Below are 16,876 nucleotides of genomic sequence, written 5' to 3' on the forward strand. Positions count from 1 at the left end.
CACTTGCCAGAAGCGGCCGGCGGAGGCCCCTCCCCCGCCGTCTATCCTCCCGAATATCGCCTCGGATTCACTTCTCCGCACGCCCTACCTTCCAGTAAGTGGTCACTTCTCTGTTCAGAGAGTTGTTGCTACTCTCCTGTTCGATCTCCTGTTGAGTTCGTAGGTGTTCAGAATGGTTTGATCCCTATTCAGCTGAATTCCTGAGACCAGACGAAATCTAGGTCTCCTACTCCTCTGCCATCTTGCTCCGCCCCCGCCGCCTCTTTAGTCTCTTGATGTAGCATACTAACATGAGATGTGTAAAATCAAGGGACACCGTGGAAGTACTTGTGGCTTATACTGTGTTAATTTCAGTGTTGTTAGAAAACGAGAATAGGTGTGACCTCGAGAGCTCCACAAACAGTGATACCTGGATTCCAAGACAGCTGAAACCAGGGCCCTTCCCAGGCTGAAACGTTCTTTTTACTACTCTAAATATAATGTGGTTTTCCAGTGCACACCCAAGATTCACTCTGCCAAACATTTAACACAATCAGTAAAGACTCCTTCTCTCTTGTAGAAACAGTAGATAATACAGAGTCTTTAGTCACCAAAAATATCTTTATCACATAAAGAGTTATATTCTGGTTCATAAAGATAAAACAACCATACCTTTAGGCAGAGAAATCCTAATACTGGTGAAGCCTTATCACAGCAACGGGAGGCGTAAAATAAAAAAACTACTGCATTTGAATTAAAGAAAATCTAATAGGTAATTAGGTAAATGCGAATAATGTTATTTAAAGACTGCCATCTATTATCTACTTTGTTGGAACACTTAAATATCCATGTGCATGATTTAAGTGTGTGTTAGAGACAGGAATTTTTCTTCTAGACTCTGCACATCATTCAGCACACAATTCAAAATGTTCTGATATATCTGACGCATTCCCAATGATGTTATACCAAAATCTATAATATCAAACTCTCAGAGATTATCACTTTCAGTGCTAAGGAATACTTTTTCTTTTCTTTACAGGAACACTTAATGGTGTGACTTCTGGAATATCTTTTTCAATATCTCAAAAATCAGAGTAACAGAATTTATTTTAAAATTAGGGTTATGATTCAGAGGCAAAGTAGAAATTACTGCTCATTTAAATCATAAGAAAGAAATATATAAAACCATTTTAAGATAATAGTGAAAGGGTTTTTGCCTAAGAGTCTCCATCTTACTATTTTGCTTTGGTTGTTTATTCAAGTTGAAACAGCATCACTAGTATTTTTGTCTTCGAGCATTTTGCTTTTGGAAGAAAGCCTTCCCAAATTCATAGGTACTGATCATAATAGCACAAGCAGGAGCAATTTTAATTAAACGGGGAATGAGGCCTGTAAATAATCCTGCAAATCCATTCTTAGCAACAATGTTCTTCATGATAGTGCAGGTTGACATAGGCAAAGGCATAGAAATTTTATGACTTTCATATGTCCAAAGTTGAGTCTGCTTTTGTGTTTTTACCACATCGAATGGCAAAGTTGCAACAGCTGCAAAAGAACCAGACAATGCCCCTGAAGTAAAGTTGATCATAAATGTTGGTTCGTATAAACCAGATTTCGCACACAACCACTTCTTTAAAACTTCATAGTTATACCAGTACATTGCTGAGAATGGTACATCTCTAAGAACAGTAGGAATCCAGCCTCTCCAAAGGGAAATCCAACCATCTTCAGATACTTTCTTGCTGACAAATTGATGCAATTCTTTGTAAGAAAACTTCTTAGATTGCATCTTGGTTCTAATCAATTCTAATGGACTTATCACAGTTACTGCACCTAATCTGGCAACAAATCCGGCAATAATTGGTATACAACTTTCATTTTCTCCTAATTTTGATCTCAGGAGAGCAGATAATTGATCATAGCAGGTAAAATAAATAACTGTGGCAGGAACTGCCATCACTAAGGTAGGGGGAAGGCCACTCCACATGGATTTAATGCCCTCATTTCGAACAATTTTCAAAAAGGCATCCTTGTAGATGACAGAAACTTATATCCCACATTTCTGGAGGCTGGAAGTCCCAGATCAGGGTCTCTGATTTCTTCTTGTATCCTCACATGGTCGAAGGGCAAGGAGGCTCTCTTTTTCTCACATTTTTTAAATTTTCCACTGATTTCCAATGTCACCTTTGCCTTAAGTATCCACAAATATGTGCATCTGTTTTTGGTCTCTCTATTTTGTTCCATTTGTCTATAAGCCGATTTATGTCAGGATTTCATTATCTAAATTCTATAACCTTTTCAGAATAAGACTATATTATATTAACATCATATTTAATATGCCAAGTTCCCCACCTTCTTTTTCTTCATGTAAATCTTTACAACTCTTGATTTTTTATATTTTCATATAATTTCTGGAATTGCTTGTCAAGTTCCACAAAAGCAAAAGCAAAAATCCATGACTGATGTAAAAACATTGTTGCAATATTGATTGGAATTATCTTTATAAAATTTAGTTTTTCAATTTGTGAACAGTATATGTCACATTTACTTGGAATTTCTTTAATGCCTCTGGAAAAAAAGTTATTATTTTCCTTCAATAAAAGCTTACTCATTTTGATTAGATTATTTCAAGGTTCAGAATTTAAAAAAAATTTTATATGAGGGGTGCCTGGGTGGCCCAGTCGGTTAAGGAACTGCCTTCAGCTCAGGTCATGGTCCCAGGGTCCTGGGATGGAGCCCCATGTAGGGCTTCCTGATCAGCAGGGAGCCTGCTTTTCCCTCTTCCCCGCTGCTCATGCTCTCTCTGCCTCGTTATCACTCTCTCAAATAAATAAATAAAATCTTTAGAAAAATTTTTTAACATGAAATCGTATCTTTTTAAAACATTTTTATTTTGCAACTATTTGCTCTCATTATTATACAGAACTACAACGAAGCTAAGCTCTTATTTCTAGAAATTTATCCACATATTCTTTTGATTTTCAGTATCTGCAATTATATAATACATAAATAATGAGTTTTATTTTTTTCTCTCATTCAATCTTGATACTTTATTATACACTAGCAATATATCATTATGGGGACCTTATTGTTTTTTATCCTGTTTCAACTAATACATGTTAGGGGATAAGTGGTAACATTTATTTAATAAGCATACTAAAATTCCTATGTTTAGAATATAATCAAATTATTAAGTAATACTTCAGTGACAAGCATTTCCATTTTAAATAGACTTGTGCCTGACAGATGGGAATCCTACGTGCACTAGATATTTTATTGCTTGCTACTCTTCCATATTTGAGCAAAAGCTATCATAAAATATAATTTATATGTTATTATGAAATTATCAGTTAGCTTCTTTAAAATATTTAAATATTTTGATGCTAGAAAATATAGTCACCACTGACACCAGATAAAATATTTTGGCATAGCTTTTCCTCAGCAAAGACTTTTACACTTACCAAAACCGTGTGTCCATTTTCCAGGTGGATGTGTTTATTGGCCAAGGAGAAAAGGCTAGTATTCATGCCATTTGATCAGTAAAGTCATGTTGCTTTTATAATTGTCTATAGAGTTCAGAAATCTTTATCATTTCTTTTAGACAATGAATATAATGTGAATCAAAACAATTAAATCTGATTTATTATTTGTCATACAGTTTGGCCAATTTGGGGATAAGATAATAAATAGCAGTATTTCCTAATATTTGACTAAGTAAATGGCATTTTGAAAATTTAAAATGAGGGGCGCCTGGGTGGCTCAGTTGGTTGGGTGACTGCCTTCGGCTCAGGTCATGATCCTGGAGTCCCGGGATCGAGTCCTGCATCAGGCTCCCTGCTCTGCAGGGAGTCTGCTTCTCCCTCTGACCCTAACCCCTCTCATGCTCTCTCTCTATCTCATTCTCTCTCTCAAATAAATAAATAAAATCTTAAAAATAAAAGAAAATTTAAAATGAATAGATTATCATCAAAGATATTACATAACCTCATGTTTAAAAATGAATATTTTTAAAGTATTTGTAATCCAGGGAAACATTATCCAGGAAATCATAAGTAATATTTAACTTAGTCTGCAATTCTGACTGAATGATTTTTAACTGATTGTGCAGATTTGCTATCTAATAATGTTAATGCGCAATCCTGTGACAAGAGAAACTGGCAACATTCTAAATATCATGTACATGATTTTGCTGATTAGATTTCGATTATATGAAATTCTAGTTGGATTCTAATTTTAGAATGTTTGTTCAGTTACTCCGATCCCTAATTGTTTCTTATAAATCAGATGCAATGGAAAATTACATTTTTATTACTTCTTTTTATGCTTATTTTTATGAGAATTTTTTGTGGCTAAGCCATTAAAAATTAATGCATTATGGATGAAAACAATCCATGTCTTCATGATAGCCATCTTGTTCTTTGGGAAGGGCATGGACATGCAGGAGGATGCAAGAAATCCTTAATCTCTGACCTTTGACAAATTACTTAACCATTCTGAATTTTAGTTTCCTCAGCTGTAAAAAAGGAATGTTATAACCTACTTTAAAGGGTTTTATATTATAGGGGTGCCAGGGTGGCTCAGTTGGCTGACTTGATTTCGGCTCAGCTCATGATCTCAGGGTTCTGAGATACAGCCCTGCATTGGGTTCTGTGGTGGGCATGGAGCCTGCTTAAGATTCTGTCTACCCCCCCCCCACTGTGTTCTCTCTCTCTCTCTCAAAAAAAAAAAATAAAGAATTTTATATTATAGATGATGTTACTTGTATAGAGTAGTGATTCAAAAATAGTCATTGATTAATAATAAAAACAAGTGAACATTAAAAACAGTGCAAAAACTTCTGACAGCTATTTGTAGTACTGAAGACATTCAGATGCATTTAGGGAAAGTAGTAGTAGTCTTTCCCTGAATGTAGTATTCACTGAAGAAAAATCACAGGGAATGATGACTTAATTCTTTTCACCCAATAGATTATTATTGATTATACACTAGGTACCTTCCATCAGTGCTCCATCAGCCTAATTAGACCACCCTGCTTCCGTAGCATACTGAAATTAGGTTCACTTTTTCTGTGCCTAGAGATAAGTGGGTTTTTTTAGGGTGTGTGTGTATGTGTGTGTGTGTATGTGTGTGTGTTTATTTGTTTTGTTTCTTGGCAGTAAATGAATTAAAAAATGCTTGGAACAGGTTACAGGAGACTTGAATTCCAGGTCTGCCTCTGCCAGTCATTAGCCTTCCAGCTTTAAGCAGATCACCTTAAGGCATCTGTATCTCTGCTTACTAATATTGCTACCTTAACTTCACAGAATACAATGATCCTTGTTGCAAGACCATTACCTAAAAAAACAGCATGAGCTGAAAAGAAACCTTTGGGGTTAAGGAGGAAAAGGAGATAAATGAGAAGCTGTAGAAGTCACAACAATTCAGGCAAGTGGCCAAGTCACACCCAGGGCAGAGGCTGGTAGAAGCCTGATTGGTGATTTCACTTAGAGGGTCAAGACTAAAGATCGCTCATTTCCTCCAGGAATAAAATAATGGCTACAGAAGATGTGGTTAGAAGGGTTAAGAGTTTCAGAAAAACCAGCAGATAGGATCAAGAGAGAATTCTGACAAACATATTATTAAATAGAGCTGAGGCCACAGGACTGGTTTTAACCACCTGCCAAGAGCTTTTCACATAGGAATAAAGACATATTATACCCAGGAAGCTAAGACACCCAAACCTATTATAATGTGGTGGAAGATATTTCAAAACTTTACATACACAAAAAAATTTAAGTTGCAGTCAATCTTTTCTGGAAATAATATACTCATTTACTTTGAGTTGATGAAAAACATTTCTTTCCAAATTGCTCAGACTATTTAATAAAATCTAGGAAGCAGGCATAGCTGGAACAGATTTAAGGACCCAGTGTGAGAAGAAAAGTGAAGAAACTAAATTGGTAACATCTACTTAAATTAATGTAGGGAAACCACTGAGAATTGTACAAAATATTTGTACCAGGTAGTTTGCCCCACGAGTAAATCTAGATAAGCAGCATTCTCCCAAAGGGGTACTCATTAGATGGCTTGCACTTTGGGATCAGAAATCTTCACTACAATAATCATCTAGGGACTTTCAGTTCCACCGAATTCCAATTTCAAGAAAACAACCCTAGGAGCACCATTTATCGTTCCAGCTCAATCCCTCTAAAATTCCTACACTCTTTCAACTGCATAGATTATCTACAATATTTTGATCCTACCACCTTCTTACTACCCCTCACATTCCTCCTCTTCCAGTTTAGATAGATATATGATCATTCATCACAATCAGTTTTTTATGAACACAGCCCTGTCCCCTCTTTCATTTTATTATACCCATACACAAATTCCATTTCTGGTTAAATCCAGTTAACCATGAATTCTTTGCCATTTTCCACCAAATTGAACATAACTGGAGTAAAACACAAAAACTGGACAATTGATGTCACCTTAAGTCCATAATGCTCCATCTTAAGTGGGTCCTTAGACCTACCTGGTCTCTACTTTTCTAAATGATTATTTCAAAATTTTCCCCACACCGTTCCCAAATGTCATTCTGTAGCCCTACTCTAATCTGATGAAATGACATATTTCATATTACTCCCTTCCTTCTGGATCCTAAGTTCTGCCTTCTTTTCTGTTACTGTGTCTTCATTGCCCCTGCTCTTGACCAAGACCACAGATCCCATTCCCTTCACTTCACCCTCCTCACCAAGTCAAGGGCATTACTCTGGCAATACTCCTCTCTTTTGCACTATCAGTTTCATCCTCTCTACTGGTTCTTTCTTATTAGTCTATAAATATATTGCTATCTCTCTCTCCTATTTAAAACATAAAATACCTCTCAATTCTACTTGTTCCTTTCCCTGTTGTCCTACTTTTCTGCCTCTCTTTTCAGCAAAACTCCTTAAATTCGTGTTCTATCTTTTCCATCTCCTATTTCTTTCCTCTCTTCCTCTTAAACTCCTTAAAGGGTGTCTTTCCTCCAAATATGACACTAACACTGCTACCAACAAGGTGACTGATGAATTCCACGTTATTAAATCCTTCTTCATCCTACTTGTTGTGCCATATTTGGCACAATGATTACTCCCTCCTCTTTGACACACATCCCTCACTATGCTTCCAGGGCATGAATATGCTCAGTTTTCTTCCTACTTCTTTGTCTACCTAGTCTCATCCCCTATATTGGTTTCTCCTCATCTCCCTAAACTCTAAATGTTGGAATTCCACAAAGCATAGTTTTTGAATATCTCTTTTCTTTCTACATTCTCCTTGCATGATTTCATCTAGAACTATTGTTCTAAAGACAATCTAGGCAACTCTCCCTTGATCCCATAGATCAATTTAAAGATAAATCCCAGATTTGTATATCCAGACTGGATCTCTCCTCAGACTCAGATGCTAATGGATATTAGCTGATTCTTCCTGAAGACTGTTCTCCCTGATGTCTTGGCTCATTTCAATAAAATGTTAGTACTATTCTTCTACATCCTCAGCTAAAGTGGACCTGAACTCTCCTTCTCTTATATCCCACATTAAAATCCATGGGCAAATCCTACTGACTGGTTGTACATTTAAAATAAATCTGGGGGGCGCCTGGGGGGCTCAGTCGTTAAGCATCTGCCTTCGGCTCAGGTCATGATCCCAGATTCCTGGGATTGAGCCCCACGTCGGGCTCCCTGCTCAGTGGGGAGGCTGCTTCTCCCTCTCCCACTCCCCCTGCTTGTGTTCCCTCTCTCACTGTGTCTCTCTCTGTCAAATAAATAAATAAAATCTTTAAAGAAATAAATAAATAAAATAAATCTGGAATTTGATTACTTCTCTTTACATCTGCTGCTATAGCATAAGCCAATTCCCCATAGTCTTTGGATTATCATAACAGTGTCTTGCTTGGTCTTCCTGCTTCTGCCTTCAGAACCTTCTCAGTAATACTTGCCTTGGCCAATGCATCTAAAAACATGATCCCCTCTACTCAGGCTTCTCTATTCTTCCCTATTTTTTTTCCCTTAGCACTTATTATAATAAAATATGCTCCATATTTAATTTTGTGTTGCCTATTGTCTGCCTCTCTCAACTCCTCCATACAGAGACTAGAATGCAAACTCAGGGAGGATGAGGATTTTTGTCTCTCACTCATTGTTGTTTTCCCAGTGCCTAAGACAGTATCTAGAACACAGTATGTACAATATATTTATCAAGAACTCCACTTACACTGTTGAATGAGAATAATGTTCATTTACATATACAAGTATAATTACATGCAACTATATTCATTTTAAAATGCAGGTTTAAGTCAATTCAGACTGCTATAACAAAGTATCATAGACTATGTGGCTTAAACAACAGACATTAATTTTCTCAGTTTTAGAGGCTGGGAAATCCAAGATCAAGGTGCTTGCAGATTTGGTTCTTAGAGAGGGCGCTTTTCCTGGCTTGCAGATATCCATCCTCTCACTGTATCCTCACATGATAGAGAGAGACAGCTCTGGCTTTTCTTCCTCTTTTTATAAGGACACTATTCCCATCATAGGGACCACTTCCTTATGACCTCATCTAAACCTGATTGATTATCTCCCAAAGGCCCCACCTCCAAATACCATAACATTGCAGGTTAGGCCTTTAATATATGGATTTTTGCAGAGCTCACAAACATTCAGTCCATAACAATACAATTCCATTAATATGTCTTTTTTTTTTTACAAAGTTTAGATAAAAAGCCTTGCCAAATGTAGCCAAGTAGTTAAATTCTGTTTTCTTAACTGTTCTGCTTGTGTTCATCACCTTCTACAGATTTTCTTAGTATTCCATGTAAATGGAGACTGATCATAAAATTTATAATCCAAATTAGGACAATTTTGAGAGAGACTAAAGACACAAAAGAATAATTAAAATTACAGAATTTTTAAAAATTTACTTTTAAAAAATGTTTTATTTATTTATTTATTTGACAGAGAAAGAGAGCACACAAGCAGGAGGAGCAAGAGAGCAAGCAGGCTCCCAGCTAAGCAGGGAGCCCAATGTGGGGCTCAGTTCCAGGACCTTGGGATCATGACCTAAGTTGAAGGCAGATGCCTAATGGACTGAGCCACCCAGGCACCCCAAAATTACAGAATTTTTGACATACTTATGGATTCTCTGACATTTTTTTTTATATTGGTGGACCTATAAAATAGTTCTATTTGAAAGACATTTTCAAAAATAAAATTTTTGGGGTCCTGCGTGGCTCAGTCAGTTAAGTGCCTGCCTTTGGCTCCGGTTGTGATCCAAGGGTCCTGGGATTGAGCTCACATTGAGGAACCCACTTCTTCCTCTCCCTCTGCCGCTCCCCCTGCTTACGCTCTTTCTCTCTCTCTCTCTGTCAAATAAGTAAATAAAATCTTTAAAAAAAAATAAGCTTTCAAAAATCAAACATAGCTTATAGCTACATACATTATAAGATAAAATCTAAACTAATCAATCTTAGTATTGATTTTATGGAATTTAAAAATAATATAAGCAGAAAGTACATACAATGGGGAAAATTAATCTCTTCAATAAATGGTGTTGGAAAAACTGGACAACTAAATGTAAAAGAATAAAACTGGACCACTTTCTTATATTGTACACAAAAGCAAACTCAAAATGGATTAAAAATTTAAATGTAAGACGAGAGACCATAAAATTCCTAGAAGGAAACATAGGCAGCAAGCTCTTAGACATCAGTCTGAGCACTATTTTTTTGGATCTGTCTTCTCAGGCAAGAACAAAAGCAAAAAAAACCCACAAACAAATATATGGAACTGTTTCAAAGTAAAAATCTTTTGCATATCAAAGGAAACAATCAACAAAATAAAAAGCCAATGGGAGAAGATATTTGCAAATGATATAACTGATAAGGGGTTCAAATCCAAAATATATAAAGAACGCACACAAGTTGATATCAGAAAAACAAACAATCCAGTTAAAAAATGGGCAGAGGACATAAATTGACATTTCTCTAAAGAAAACATACAAATGACCAAAAGGTACATGAAAAGATGCTCAACATCAATAATTTATAGGGAAATGCAAATCAATACCATAATGAATATCTTCAACAAATAGTGCAAGGAAAACTGGACAGCTACATGGAAAAGAATAGAACTGGACCACTTTTTTAACCATACACAAAAATGAACTCAGAATGAATTAAAGACCTCAATGTGAGACCTGAAACCACAAAACTGCAAGAAAACATAGGTAGTAATTTTTTTGACATCAACCATAGAAACATTATTTTAGATATGTCTCTTCAGACAAGGGAAACAAAAGCAAAATTAAACTATCAGGACTATACCAAAATAGAAAGCTTTTGCTCAGTGGGGAAACCACCAACAAAACAAAAAAGCAACCTACTAAATGGAAGATATTTGTAAATTATATGTCTGATAAGGGAACCCCACATAATCTGATTTAAAAAGACCTCTAGACGTTTTTCCAAAGAACACACACAGGTGGCTAATAGACACCTGAAGAAGATGCTCAACGTTATTGATTTTCAGGGAAATACAAATCAAAGCTACAATGAGGTATCACCCCACTCATGTCAGAATGGCTAAAGTCCACAACACTAGAAACAACAGGTGTTGGTGAGGGTATGGAGAAAGGGGAACCCTCTTTCATTGTTGGTGGAAATGCAAACTGGTATAGCCACTTTGGAAAACAGTAAGGAGGTTCCTCAAAAAGTTAAAAATAGACCTACCCTATGCTCCAGCAGTTCACTACTGGGTATTTACACAAATAAAAAAAAAATAGTAATTCAAATGGATACATGCACCTTGTTTATAGCAGCATTATTTACAATAGCCAAATTATGGAAATAGCCCAATCGTCCATCAAGTGATGAATGGATAAAGAAGATGTGATTTATGTGTATATATGTGTCTACACACACACACACACACACTGGAATATTGCCCAGGTTAAAAAGAATTAAATCCTGCCATTTGCAATGACAGGGATGGAGCTAGAGAGCATTATCCTAAGCAAAGTAAGTCAGGCAGAGAAAAACAAATACCATATGATCTCACTCATATGTAGAATTTAAGAAACAAAACAAAAAGCAAAAGGGAAAACAAAAGAGAGAGAGGCAAATCAAGAAACAGACTCTTGGGCCGCCTGGGTGGCTCAGTCGTTAAGCGTCTGCCTTCGGCTCAGGTCATGATCCCAGGGTCTTGGGATCGAGCCCCGCATCGGGCTTCCTGCTCTGCAGGAAGCCTGCTTCGCTTCTCCCTCTCCCACTCCTCCTGCTTGTGTTCCCTCTCTCACTGTGTCTCTCTCTGTCAAATAAATAAATAAAATCTTAAAAAAAAAAAAAACAGACTCTTAACTACAAAAAAACCTGATAGGTACCAGAGGGGAGGTGGACGGGGGATGGATTAAATAGGTGATAGGGATTAAGGGGTGTACTTGTGGTGAACAACGGGTGTTGTATGGAAAAGTTGAATCACTATATTTACACCTGAAAATAATATTACCTTGTAGGTTAACTAACTGGAATTTAAATAAAAACTTTTAAAAAAGAAGATGGCCAACACCTGACTAACTGTTCCCCCCAGGCTGGCCCCCAGGCTGTGCTGGGTGAGTATCTCTTTGAAAGGTTCACCTTTAAGCATGATTAGGAGCCTCCAAACCAGCAGTCTTTGAGGGGCGCTTCTTGCATACCCCTCGGTGGCAGGGCTTTTGCCTGGCCTTTTCCTGTAGCTACTAGGCCGCTTTTTAAACATCCTGGAGCCCTCCCAAGTAGCTGACTAAATGGAAATAAGGTCTTTTGCAGAAAAAAAAAATCATGAGTATATGGATAAGGTATTGTTAAAAACAAATACGAGAGCCTATGAATGAGTTAAAAAGTTACTAAAATTGGCACTTTCCAGAAGAGAGAAGGAAAGCGATGAAGGTTTTAAAAAGTTATAATTTGGAAAGGCTTTATTTATAAGAAATTGATTTTTAAAAATTTAGTGGAACATTTCTAAGATACCAAACACATATCATTTTCTATCCAGGTTTAAACAATTGAGAAATATGCACTAGGAGCCAAATGAGGACCCAAGTGTCAGCAATCAGCTTTTTTTCTAGAAAGCCTGATTGTATTCAGGCTTTCCTACTTACTACCACAATTGAAATTAATACTCTTTGGAGGATGACAGATCTTTACAAATTCAGGGTAAGGTTTGGCATCCAAATTCTATTATTCATTTTCTTTGGGTTCAGGTGAAGAGTATAAAGGTAAAGAATAGAGTGAAAGGGGTCAAAGAACACGAATACTAAAACAACATAACATAACATAACATAACAATTTTTTTTCTCAAAAAATGTAATGCTCCTTAGCAGAGCTGAGTTGGAGAATATGGTGGCAATATAAGCACAAAGCAAGGCTTTCAACAGAACTGATAGAATTAGAGGCTGATCCAGCTGATACAGGTTTAACCTATAAGTGTAGGTAGGATATAGATCTCAAATTCATTAAACCTAAGGGTGCAGAACTGAGGCAAGTTACCATGAGACATGAGAACAGATACTCAGTGCATGTCTGGCTTTCACTGGTATCAACAATCAGATAAGCTACTCCTCATCTCTCTCTCTCTCTTTTTTAAGATTTATTTATTTTAGAGAGAGTGAGAGAGAGTACATGCAAGTGGGGGGAGAGGCAGAGGGAGAGAGAGAGAATTCTCAAGCATACTCCCCCACTGAGCATGAGCCCAATGCAGGGCTTGATCCCAGGACCAGGAGATCATGACCTGAGCCTAAATCAAGAGTCTGTCACTCAATCCACTGAGCCACCCAGGCGCCCTGCCATGCCTCATTTTTGAAGAGGTATAGAAAAAGATCAGAAGTGCTCATCCCTTTCTCTCATTGGTGTGAAGGCATTAAAAGGCAGAGGAAATCATCTAAGCTTTTTGATGCGTAAAAATGTGGAACTGCCTGGGAGCAGAGCAAGATGGTGGAAGAGTAGGAGACCTGGATTTCGTCTGGTCTCAGGAATTCAGCTGAATAGGGATCAAACCATTCTGAACACCTACGAACTCAACAGGAGATCGAAGAGAAGAATAGCAACAACTCTCTGAACAGAAAAGCGACCACTTACTGGAAGGTAGGACGTGCGGAGAAGTGAATCTGAGGCGATATTCAAGAGGATAGATGGTGGGGGAGGGGGCCTCCGTCAGCCAGTTCTGGCAAGTGATAGAGCCGTGGAGCACAAAATGGGAACTTTTAGAAGTTGGCTCCACTGAGGGAAGTCGCTCCAGTGGCTAAGCAGGGGGTGGAACACTCGTGGGACAGTGTGTTCTCAGGACTCTCGGGGTCACAGAAAGACCAGGGATGCCTGAGAGTGGCAGAGCTCCCAGGTATCAGAGCAGGGAAGCCAGCTGCAGAGACAGAGCTGAGGCGTGGGCTCTCAGCTCGGGGTTGCCATAAACTGTGATCTGCGGCCCAGTCGAGCCACTGCTCCTCCAGCAGGGACCCAACAAGCGCCAGATCCGGGGAGACTCCCCTTGCTCCCCCAGGAGGAGCGGCGTGGGAGCCCACCGCAGGGATCTGCTGGGTTTGGAGACTCCACACCGAGACAGGTGCCAGGGATAGAAACGCTCGGTCACAGGCCGGGTGGGCACGGAGTGCGGCTGGAGACCAGGGACACGGGAGTGACTGCTTTTCTCTGGGGGCGCACTGAGGAACGGGGCCCCAAGTTCAGGGCTCTTCCGGGTGGAGATTGGGAGGCCACCATTTTCACTCTCATCCTCCAAAGCTGTACAGAAAGCTTGCAGGGAACAAAAGCTCCCTCCCGAGAGCAAACCCAAGCAGATTGCTTAGCACCGACCGACAAAGGCGGGGCAATTCCGCCTCCCGCAAAAACATTTGGGAACCACGGCAACAGGCCCTTGCCCCAGAAGATCAGCACGAACAGCCAGCCAAAACCAAGTTTACCGATCAAGGAGAACGGGAGAACTCCAGTGCTAGGGAATTACTGCACATAGAATTCATGGCTTTTTACCATGATTCATTAGTTTTTCAAAGTTAATTTTTTTAACTGTTTTTTTTTTTGACTTTTTCTTTTTTCCTTTTTCAACCAACATCTTATCAATCCCTTTTTGAAAAAAAAAATTATTTTTCATTTTTAGAGTCATAGTCTATCCCTTCGTAGTAGATACCCTTATTTATGGCATATATATATAAGTTGTTCTCTCTTTAAAATTTTGAGATACAATATCTTCTAACAGATCAAAATATACCCTAAATCACTAGTGTATGGCTTTGTTTTAGTCTCCTGCCTGATCACATTCTCTCCCTATTTTTTCTTTTTTTTTTAATCTTCGTCTTTATTTTTTCAGCTTCTTATCAATTCCCTTTATAAAATCTTTTATAATTTTCATCTTTAGAGTCATCTTCCATCCCTTCATTGTATTAACCCTTATTTTGTACATATATAAGTCTTTCTTTCTTTAAAATTATAGGAGGCACTTTCTTCTAACAGACCAAACTACACACAAAATCTAGTGTGTGGCACTGATCTATGCACTAGCCTGATCATATTTGATCATATTCTGTTTTTTTTTGTTTTGTTTTATTCTGTTTTTGTTTGTTTTTATCTTTTTCTTTTTTTTTTTCTCTTTCTTTTTTCTTTCTCTTTCTTTTCCCCTGGTTTCAGGTCTTTTCTGATTTGTTTAGAGTATATTTGCTGGGGACATTGTTAACCTGTTAGCACTTTATTCTCTCGTTCATCTATTCTCCTCTGGACAAAATGACAAGACGAAAAAAATCACCTCAGCAAAAGGAACAAGAAGTACTACCGTCAGCCAGGGACCTACTCAATACGGACATTAGGACGATGTCCGACCTAGAGTTCAGAATCATGATTTTAAAGATACTAGTGGGCTTGAAAAAAGCATGGAATTTATTAGAGAAACCCTTCCTGTAGAAATAACTAAAATCTAACAAAATCGAAATCAAAAAGGCTATTAATGAGGTGCAATAAAAAATGGGGGCACCAACTGCTAAGATAAATGAGGTAGAAGAGAGAATCGGGGATATAGAAGACCAAATGATGGAAATAAAGAAGCTGAGAAAAAGAGACATAAACAAATACTGGTTCACAAGGGCAGAATTCGAGAGATAAGTGATACGATAAGACGAAACAACATTAGAATAATTGGGATCCCAGAAGAAGAAGAAAGAGAGGGGCAGAAGGAATATTGGGGCAAATTATAGCAGAGAACTTCCCTAATGTGGGGAAGGAAACAGGCATCAAAATCCAGGAGGCGTATGGTGATAAACATAAAAATAAAAAATTATTAAAAAAAAATCCAGGAGGCACAGAGAACCCCTCTCAAAATCAATAAAAATAGGTCAACAACCCGACATCTATTAGTAAAACTTACGAGTCTCAGAGACAAAGAGAAAATCCTGAAAGCAGCTCGAGAGAAGAGTTATGTAACCTATAATGGTAGAACCATTAGATTGGCAACAGACCTATCCACAGAGACCTGGCAGGCCAGAAAGGACTGGCATGAGATCTTCAGAGCACTAAACGAGAAAAATATGCAGCCAAGAATACTATATCCGGCTAGGCTGTCATTGAAAATTGAAGGAGAGATAAAAATCTTCCAGGACAACCAAAAACTAAAGGAATTTGCAAACACGAAACCAGCCCTCCAAGAAATACTGAAAGGGGTCCTCTAAGCAAAGAGAGAGCCTAAAAGCAGCACAGACCAGAAAGGAACACAGATAATATACAGTAACAGTCACCTTACAGGCAATACAATGGCACTAAATTCATACCGTTCAATAGTTACCCTGAATGTGAATGGGCTAAATGCCCCTATCAAAGAACACAGGCTATCAGATTGGATTAAAAAACAAGACCCATCAATATGCTGTCTGCAAGAGACTCATTTTAGAATCAAAGACACCCCCACATTAAAAGTGAGGGGGTGGAAAACCATTGACCATGCTAATGGACACCAAAAGAAAGCTGGGGTGGCAATCCTTAGACTAGACAAATCAGATTTTAAAACAAACACTGTAATAAGAGATGAGGAAGGACACTATATCCTACTGAAAGGGTCTATCCAACAAGAAGATCTAACAATTCTAAATATCTATGCCCCTAACATGGGAGCAGCCAATTATATAAGGCAATGAATAACAAAAGCGAAGAAACACATTGACAACAATACAATAATAGTGGGGGACTTTAACACCCCCCTGAATGAAATGGACAGAGCATCTAAGCAAAAGATCAACAAGGAAATAAAGACTTTAAATGACACACTGTACCAAATGGACTTCACAGACATATTCAGAGCATTCCATCCCAAAGCAACGGAATACACATACTTCTCTAGTGCCCATGGAACATTCTCCAGAATAGATCACATCTTAGGTCACAAATCAGGTCTCAAATGGTACCAAACAATTGGAATTATTCCCTGCATATTTTCAGACCACAGAGCTTTGAAACTAGAACTCAATCACAAGAGGAAAGCTGGAAAGAACTCAAATACATGGAGGCTAAAGAGCATGCTACTAAAGAATGAATGGGTCAACCAGGATATTAAAGAAGAATTTTAAAAAAATTCATGGAAACCAATGAAAATGAAAACACAACTGATCAAAATCTTTGGGATACAGCAAAGGCAGTCCTGAGAGGAGAATATATAGCAATACAAGCCTTTCTCAAGAAACAAGAAAAGTATCAAATACACAACCTAACCCTACACCTAAAGGAGATGGAGAAAGAACAGCAAATAAAGCCTAAACCCAGCAGGAGAAGAGAAATAATAAAGATCAGAGCAGAAATCAAGGAAATAGAAACCAAAAGAACAGTAGAACAGATCAATGAAACTAGGCACTGGTTCTTTGA

At 38.0% G+C, this 16,876-nt stretch overlaps 2 protein-coding genes across 2 annotated transcripts in view; both read right to left on the reverse strand.

The window, feature by feature from the left end:
* CNTN5 (contactin 5) overlaps positions 1–16,876 on the reverse strand; it is a 1,102,248-nt gene that overhangs the window by 206,228 nt on the left and 879,144 nt on the right. The gene's annotated exons all lie outside the window — the stretch shown is intronic.
* Positions 1,165–3,506, reverse strand: LOC112840500 (mitochondrial glutathione transporter SLC25A40-like). Its single transcript, XM_025893951.2, has 2 exons — positions 3,441–3,506; positions 1,165–2,008 (listed from the first exon to the last, which is right to left on the reverse strand). The coding sequence occupies exons 1-2, from the start codon at positions 3,504–3,506 to the stop codon at positions 1,256–1,258; spliced, it is 819 nt and encodes a 272-aa protein (XP_025749736.1). The 3' UTR covers positions 1,165–1,255.

The sequence above is a fragment of the Callorhinus ursinus genome, unplaced genomic scaffold (assembly GCF_003265705.2).
Source record: "Callorhinus ursinus isolate GAN/ISIS: 27379988/994484 unplaced genomic scaffold, GSC_fseal_2.0 scaffold19, whole genome shotgun sequence".
Classification (NCBI taxonomy): domain Eukaryota; kingdom Metazoa; phylum Chordata; class Mammalia; order Carnivora; family Otariidae; genus Callorhinus; species Callorhinus ursinus.